Consider the following 9,553-nt stretch of genomic DNA (forward strand, 5'->3'; position numbering starts at 1 on the left):
GCTGTATGGAAAGTGAATTTGCTCTGTAAATTTTCCGCCAAATCACAATAAAAAAACAAAAACAAAAAAAACCCCACTAACAAGAGCTACTTCTAAAAAAAAAGAGAGAGAGCATACATCATACATTTTCAAATGTAGAAACACATTTGCCTGTCTTGTTCTTTAGAATAACCTGATCCTCTTCCATCTATGGGTCATTTTAAGATTTCAAAGCAGAGCCGCACCAACACAAGTCTTGCTCTAATGCTTAAACTGCCCAATTTTCAGTTTTATTTAACAGCATGAAAACTATAGGGAGGAGGCAGGCTTATGGATGCCAGTCACTGTACTTTGACTGAACGACACACATCGTGGTCCTGGAAATCAAAAACACTATAATGGTGGGTGAAGGCTTGGTAAGGAAAGACAGGATGACATGTCCCAAGAGGCCCAGGTCTCTTAACAGTTCCCTGAATTAAGTTATTAACATGCCTCAAATTGGTACTAAAAAGGACTTTACCAGGGCAGAGCACAGGAATCCATGCCACCTTCACTGGCCACAGTGGACTGTGGGGCTTGTGACCATCAAGATAACTCACTCATATATTTGATCATTCCAGGCAATGGAGATCGTGCCTTCGTGTGTGTATGTGTAAGTGGGTCCACAGATCAGAAGGAAGCTGACTGCTCGCAGAGCCTACAAACACATTCTCTTGATTCATCTGCTCTTCTTGTTTCTGACCAGAATACATTCAAACCCATGTACAACACTTAGTAACTAGAAGATCTCATATTAAAATCAAGATTTCCATCTTCTCTTGAAAAATCAAGTGTAATTAGCAACAGTGGGCCTAGATTCCTGGTGAAAACTGGTCATGGCTCCCCTTTCACATGAGCCATATGATCTCTTGGCATCCAAGTTCCTCCAATCGCTACCACTTCCCCAATGATGGGCACAGTATCCACTATCACACCTGGCCCACTTCTCTCATTTACAGAATCAGGATGGCCCTTAAGTAGGCATGTGAGGTTGCCTCTCAGATCATGAGTCACTTGGGAAATGCTGTAGCATTTAAGCTTGCACTGAAAGAAATGCTTAGAGAACATGATAGCAAACCATCTACACAGAAATAAAACCAGTATTCAACAGCTCACCTGTATTTTCTGGCATGGAAGCTTGATCCGTATTCCTCTCCTTTTTGAAAGAAATATTTCCAAACTGAAGCACTGAAGATACCACTTTAAGCATTGCTTTACAATGATACGAGAAAAAAAAAAAAATGTTATTAATATGCAGTAGACACATATCCTAATTTATTTTGTGCTATAAATTAGCTACACAAAGCTTTGCAGTAAGGCATGTCTCAGGATTTCATAGAATTAAGATATAGTTACTAGTTTCTCAACTGTTTTCGAGTTTAGGTTATTTACCCCCAATCTGTACATTTTAACATTTTATGAAAATAAGTATCAGAATCTTAGAGGAATCACACATACACAAAATTTCTTCATGAGAGAAGCCCATTATATGCATCGCTTCCATGGTTTCCTGGAAGTTATCTTTGTCTTGCTGTCCCGGAATAGGAATATAGCCATTGGAGAGAAACCTGTAGTTATTAAATCCCTCAAGGAGCAAATCAGCTGAAAGAAAATATAATGGAATAAAATTTAATAAACACTCATAAAACACACCCAAGTTCAAGCTGGACTGATATCACAATGGAACAATGGTTCACATCCAACCTATAACCACCATATACTTTTTCTTTTATTATATTGTCATGTAAACAAACAAATACATAAAATTTTCTACTATCTGTACCAATGAAGGAATATGATGACACAAATAATGCAAAAATCTCAACAAGAGTTTGGGGATGGTGGTTTGTACAATACTTATATTTGAAATCGTATTTCTCCAGATAATTGAACTTCATTGTTTTCAGATTGGAATATTTTAGCCATCTTTTGAGAGAAACTTACAAAGCCATATTCTACATTTAAGTAGTTTACAGCAAATTACCACTGGGTCAATAAAGAAGGCTACCATGGACATAACCCAAGAACAGAGATGTAGGAAGATAAAGCATAGTACCAAGCTGAATTCTAAGCCCAGTAAATGGCCTGGAAACATTTTGTGGTTAATCTGCCACCTGTTATCACTTGAGAGAATATGATAATGGGCACCCTCGTTGGCTATTTGGACTTTAGTATTTAGTAGCCAATGAATCAAAGAGAACTTAACCTACTTTTTCAATAAATGAGCTCTTGAGAGCAGAAGGATGTTCTTAGGAGTATCCAAACACACAGGGCTTTTCATCCCTGTAACAGACGTTGTAATGTGCTCCTAGCTTTCTTCCAACTGTCTCTCTCTTACTCTGCTGCTGAGGATTTCTGTCTCTCACCCTATCACGCACCTCCTGTCTACATCACACTTGATTTCTATTGAGTACTGCTTTCTTGCTTTTTCTATTTCCTTCTCTTAGCACTTTAATCATGTTTTTTTTTTTTTCTTTCTTTCTTACTACTGCAGAGTCATTGCCAGTCAGGAAACCTGAGGATTTTCTTCTCCTCTGCATCTCATACAGTATAATCTTGGATTTTAGGCTCTTGTTAGCAGTTGCTCTATTTATTTAGCTGTTGCTTCCTTGCAGATGTTTCTGTAATTTGTATCTGGGTTCAATGCTTTTGCACATGCCTGCAGTTAGCAAAAGCCTAGACCTCAGATGAGAAACTTATCACTATGCATGTGTCTGCTGTGATACTCAGGTGGTAGATATACTCATTATACAGAAGCAACACTAAATTTGAGACTCAGAAGAGACTGGAAAGTTGTGCATCTTTTCCTTTCACTCACATACTTCTAACCAGAGGTCTGCTTTTTACCCGACCCAACCCTGAGCTTCTAGTCTTTATGATTCATGCCAAAGACTAACAAACAAAAAACATAACACCACCACAGGCTCTCTTTCTAGTGGGGGAAAACAAACACACACACACACACACACATCTCTACAAACAAAAATATTTATTTTACTTAATATATTATGTACATTTATTTTTTCTTTTAATTTATAAACATAGGCACAGAACTGGATAAAAATTCATCTTCATTTATCTTAGAATTTAAAAATGTGTACAAAGATAATAGAAGAACATTCATATACCTGCCACTCAAAATAAAATGCCTATTCCTTGACATGGAATTCATTTTCATCTCTAACCAGTTAGAATTTTGGTGTGTATGTCCAAAATTACTGTTTTCCAAAGGTTCTCTCTTAAAAAATAAATAAGTAAGTAATGATATTAAAAATGATACTGAAGTGAATATAAAATAATAACAACCTTTGGAACTTACACTTCAGGTGTTCACCTGCTCCAGATAACAACTGGTAAAAGATATGAAAAGTACGCTCATCTTTTGCTTGACGAACAGCACGAGACTTTTCTAGAAGGTCTGAGCAAAGATAGTTAAGGATTAAATAATTTTAAAAGTGGCCTCTTTCAGTGTTTACACAAATTTAATTCATAAAACTGATTCTTTCTCTGATATATGTCAACCATCCTGAAATGAACCAATCTAAATGACTGCCCTATGTGAGTAGAAAACATTATATGTGTATGCAATGCATTGCACTGTAAGGGAGTTTAAAATTATTGAGTGCTTTCCCACTTTGCCCCCACTCCTACTGGGTGGATTTCCATTCAAGGATCACAGCACTATAGTTGGAACTGTCACAAGTTATTAAAAATGAAGTACAGTTGCTTGAGGCAGGAGAAGGCTTATAATATCAGAATTATCAGAATTTTCCAAATAAGAAAACCAAGGCACAAAGAAATGAAGTGAATCTAAATAAAATAGCTTATAATTGGTAGAGTTAGACATAAAAACTTATTCTGACTCCAAAACATATGTGCTACGAGTCACCTTAAACTCATCATCTCATTTAAATTTTCCAAGTAACGCCATAATTAATAACCACTGACCTTGTCTTCACTGACTACTGTCAGTATATCAAGAACCGCTGCCAGGACCTAGAACTGTGCTGCCTATCCTGGGCTGCCCTATGGCAACAGCTAAACCTCTAACTGGCTTCTAAGCTTTGGGGTGTCTGTGCACAGGACCATCTAACATGGGCTAGTATCTGATGAGGCCTGTTTGTGTCCCTGGTGTCTAGCTAAACACAGAGCACCTGGGTGGACAGTCACATGGGGTGCTCACAGAATCCTGGTCTTACTGCTTCAGAAGATCATCATCGCCTTTCAGGTAACCCTCCACTGGGGCCACCACAGTGAATTAGGTCTGTAAGGGCCATATGCCCATATTTTAGATCAGACACATCCCAACCCATCCTCCACATTTGGGGAAAAATACATTCAGATGAACGATGCTATTAACACATCAATATTAAGGAATTATAACTTCACATTCATTCCTGTCATTTCAAAGTGTTTCGGGTGTTCTGTGGTCATAATACAGTCCTGAATTAAGAGGAAATTTTTCATCTATTCTTCACCTAAGTTGTATTAGCTTTCTGAGAAATAAACCCAATACATCTCTATCACTGGAGACGAGTGGAACAAGTATAAGAGAATCATCACCTGCATCCCTTTCTCTCTGCTGCCCTATCATTCACAATCGTTTCTATTTTATTGCCTCTCTGATCAAATTTATTTTACATGTACATACACATGGGGTTGTCATTAGTCAGAATTGGTATGACAACAGTATGTATGGGTTTTCTTGGTACTATTTTTAAGACTCTTCTATGTATGTGACATTTCTTAGGACTATTTACATATTTGACATTTTATATTTTCCTCTACCTTTATTCCGCTTAAAAGCAACTGAAACTACTTTAACTCTTTATTTTCATAAGGCTTGTTTAACGGGTACACGCCTACTCTAATACAGTAAAAGCTGATGGGAAAAATGGCGGAAAAGACAGAGGGGGGTAGGGTGGGGCTAATACAAGTACAGTGTAACAGTAAAACTGAAGAACACTTCAAAATAACAGTGTTTATCTAGGTGAGCATTCCAGAAGCATATCCTCATCCCACACAAACATCTCCTGGGGTCAACACATAGACAGTCCTCACCTCAGTGAAATGTTCCACTTCTCCAGCCATGCAAACACTTACGATACAGTTTTAAAAACAAGGAATAACAAATAAAACACTGCTTCAGAATTAATATTTAGTAGTTGAAAATTTCTGAACAAATCACATTGTCCCTGGGCTTAAATTTTATCATCTGGCTAATGGGAGTGATATCACCTGTCACACAAGGTTGCCGAGAAGATCAAGGATGATCAAATCTTTGTTGTGGATTATGCTATTATCATAATATATGTGCCTATCAAAAAAGGATACACGTTTCAATGTTGGCCCCAACGATATAGCCAGTTACATCAAAGTTGATCCGAATAAACTTGCCCTGAAAATACATTAAAAAGAGAAAATTAAAAATAAGTAAGGACATAGAGGACCTTAATATTATAAGATAATAAAACAATGTGCCTTGGCAAGTATCCATGAATTAGTTACAAAAATGAATCTATATATACGGGAGCTCTGGTAGCATATATATATAGCCTCAAATAAAAAAAAGAGAGAGAAATGGAAAATTCTCATTAACTAGGTTATATCCTGGACTATGACATAATAAAATTAGAAATTATTAACAAAAGAAAAGTAATAAAACATCATTTAAAACTTTTAAAAAACTCTTTTAAACAACCTGATAAAAGCGACTTTAATACTTTTCAAGTCACACTATATTCAGCTCTATACTAATAGGTTTGAAAATCTGCATATAAGATTATTTCCTAGGAAGATAGACATCCATTCAAGAAAAATTAAAAGAAAACTTGAACAGATCACAACTGTAAAAAAGTAATGAAATAGAATTACTTCTTTAAAAATGCTGAATAGGTCCTATCAAACTGTTTTAAGTTTCTAAGAAATATTTAATTTCCTTATGATAGAAAATGTTTTAGGGAAATAGAAAATATTGATTATTTCCTAATTAATTTTATAAAGTTATCATAGCACTGATACACAAACTGAAATACATATAGCACAAAAAGGGAAAGCAAAAAGGAAAAAGTAAATATAATTACGTCTCATGTAGAAATGTAGATTAAAAAAAGAAACATAAACAATGATCAACAATGGTTTTTATTTCAGGAATGCTAAGAAGGACTGGTATCAGTAAGCACATTAGTATTATTCACTGCATGACCAGTCAAAGGTTTGGCAGGCTCTTTTGAAGAAATATATCGGTAGATTCTATAAAATACATACCAAAAACAAAGTACATACATCAGCCAAAACAATTTTGAAAAAGAGGAACAGTTTATACTATCTGATTAAAAAAATAATAATAAAGAGTTGATTATCAAGACAGTGTGGTATCAGCATAAAACAGACGTACAGATTAATGAAACAAAATAAAGTCCAGAAGCAGACACAGGCATCGATGTTCAGTTTATTTTTAACAAAGGCACCACAGTAATTCAGTAGGGAAAACTCTTTTCAAAAACTAGTGCTTGAAAACTTAGATATCTACGTACAAAAACAAACAAAAAATGCTAGCTCCTTATCTTACACCATATATTAACTCAAAAATAGATCGTATCAAATACTCATGGAATCCAGACTTTCTGGAACCACTGAGGTTAGAGGAACCTCATAAACTATTGCCCTGCAATAATCTTTAAACTGTAAACAAAAAATATCCTCTGAAGTCTTCTTTAAAACCAACAATAGTTTAGATTAATTAGTAAAAAATATTTGCCTTGAGCATTGTGTTCTTTTAAAGAACTATCTATATGAGATCAAACTGACCACAACTCAAAAAGTTGGAAAGAAGCTTAGGGGTAGTGAGTTATGTTAACAGAAGAACAATTTTAAAAAGGGAGGTGAGAATGGTTGCACAACTTGAAGAATATAATCAGTGTCACTGAACTGTACATGTAATAACTGTTGAATTATTATGTTTGGCTGTACACATTTTCAACAACAATAATTTATTAAAAAATAGATCACAGACTTTAAGTAGATTTAAATGTATGAACTATGAAACTTATGAAACAGGAGAAAATCTGTTAAGTTAGACAAAGATTGCTTAGAATGCAAAAAGCATGAATCATAAAAAAAAAAGCTGATAAATGGGATTTCACCAAAATCTTAAAATTATGCTCTTCAAAAGACACTGTAACAAAAGAACTAGATGGTGTCTGGTTACCACTACCAACCACTCAGATAAAGATCACAATAGAAGGTCCTGTACAGAGTGGAGAAAAATGTAGAACAAAATACAAAATCATAAAACACCAGACTTCCTGGTCTGATAGAAACTAGTAGAACTCCTGAGACTGTAGATCTCAGACCCCCTTCAAACCCAGGAATGAGCCCCTCCCAGGATCACTTGGGTTGCCCAACAATCTACAGGCTATAATGTGAGCAGTAAGATCCGTGAGGAACGTCTCCTCAGAAAAATCAACCATATGAGACCAAGAGGGCAGCACACTGGCCCAAAACCAAACTCAGAAAGCATGGGTGACTGGAAACAGGTGAGGCAGGGAGGAAAAGAGAAGAGTGACGGTCCACTGAGGAGACGGCAACTAGTATCACAAAATATAATGTGTATAAATTGTCGAAACTAATTTGCTCTGTAAACTTTCACCGAAACAACAACAACAAAAATTACACTGTAAAACAAAGAGCCAAGCCACAAACTGAAATAAAATGTTTACAAAATACATATCTGATGAAGGACTTATACGCAGAATACATAAACAACTTACAAGGCAATAACATGAAGAGTCTAATTTTTAAAAATTGGGTGAAAGATCTGATTAGACACTTCATCTAAAAAAATATGTGGTTAATAGGTACATTAGTCATAAGGAATATGCAAACTCAAACGGGGAGAATAAGATAATATCTGGTGGTGTAGTGCCTAAGGCACTTGACTGCTAATCAGAAGGTTGGCAGTTCAAACCCACCAGCCACTCCTCGGAAGGAAGATTGGGGCAATCTACTTCTATAGAGATACCTCCTCGGAAACCTAAGGAGGGGTCACTATGAGTTGGAGACAATTCAATGGCACATGACAACAACAAAAAATCCACTGGACGATATGAAGAACACAGCACCAGGATTGGAGGAAGGCTCGTTAACAACCTACTATATGCAGATGACACACAACCTTGCTTTCTAAAAGTGAAGAGGGCTTGAAATACTTACTGACGAAGATCAAAGACTATAGTCTTCAGTAGGGATTATACTTCAACATGAAGAAAACTAAAATCTCACAACTGCACCAGTAAGTAACATCGTGATAAAGGAGAAAAGACTGAAGTTGTCAAGAATTGCATTTTACTTGGATCCAAAATCAAGACCCATGGAAGCAGCAGTCAAGAAATCAGATGATGTACTGCACTGGTCAGATGTGCAGCAGAAGACCTCCCTAAAGTGTTAAACAGCAATGATGTCATTTTGATGACTAAGGTGCACCTAACCCAAAGCTCTAACAGAAAACAAGAGAGTGCACTCTACCGCCTCATATGCACGTGAAAGCCAGACAATAGGAAGACAGAAAAAGAGTCGATGCCCTTGAACTGTGGTGCTGGCAGAGAGTACTGAAAATACCACGGACTGTCAAAAGAACCAGAAAATTGGTCCCGGAAGAAGAGCAGCCAGAATGCTCCTTGAAAGCGAGAATGACCAGACTTTGTCTCCCTACTTTGGTCATGTTGTCAGAAGGGACCACTCCCTGGAGAAGAGGGTCAGCAAAAAAGGGGAAGACCCTCAGCAAGATGGACTGACACAGTGGGTACAATGATGGGTCCAAGCATATCAAGGATTTGTGAGGAGGGTGCAGGACCAAGCAGTGCTTCACAGGGTCACTATGAGTCGGAGCCCACTCAAAGGCACCAAACCACCACCACCAGCCCACCTCTGCAGCTTCTTTACATACCCCCAAAAGAAACCAGTATCTCTGAAAACAACCTATTCAGTAATTAATAGGTCTCAGTTATTTTTAAAGCCAAAACTTTAAAATTTATTCTATTTTGTAAATAATTAAAGAAAACAACAAGGTCAGATATTTTACAAGATCTATCCAAGCACTGTGACAACATAAAATAAAATTCCAGAACCAAAAAGAAAGACTTAACTAAATACCCCCAAATATTCTGTTGTTGTTGCTAGATGCCGTCAAGTCTAGGAATTAAACAGTCCATTAATATTGGATACCCTGGGGCTTTAGCTCTTGTAAGAAGCAGGCCATGGGGTACATATAACATTTCAGTATTGGCCAACTAATAACTCATTTCTAAGGGTATGAGTCTACTTTTATGAACAACAAAAACAGAAGAGCAGAGAAAAACAAAGGATAAAACACAACTTATTAACAGTATGTATCTCTAATGGTGAAATCTTTTCCTTTTTCCTTGGTGGAAGTAAGAAGGGAATAAATTCTATAAACTGAAAAGGTTTCCTTTCAAATATATAATAAATTGTTGTTGTTATGTGCCGTCGAGTCGGCCCCGACTCATAGCGACCC

The 9,553-nt window shown here is 36.5% G+C and overlaps 1 protein-coding gene across 1 annotated transcript in view; it reads right to left on the reverse strand.

Annotated features, from left to right (window-relative positions):
• MYH10 (myosin heavy chain 10) overlaps positions 1 to 9,553 on the reverse strand; it is a 159,394-nt gene that overhangs the window by 83,259 nt on the left and 66,582 nt on the right. The window contains 4 exon segments of the mRNA XM_042782460.1: positions 1,135 to 1,230; positions 1,477 to 1,620; positions 3,338 to 3,436; positions 5,353 to 5,416. Coding sequence (XP_042638394.1) covers positions 1,135 to 1,230; positions 1,477 to 1,620; positions 3,338 to 3,436; positions 5,353 to 5,416 — 403 coding nt within the window.

This window comes from Orycteropus afer, unplaced genomic scaffold, assembly GCF_000298275.1.
Source record: "Orycteropus afer afer isolate SDZICR_OR568_19922 unplaced genomic scaffold, OryAfe1.0 scaffold00330, whole genome shotgun sequence".
NCBI lineage: Eukaryota > Metazoa > Chordata > Mammalia > Tubulidentata > Orycteropodidae > Orycteropus > Orycteropus afer.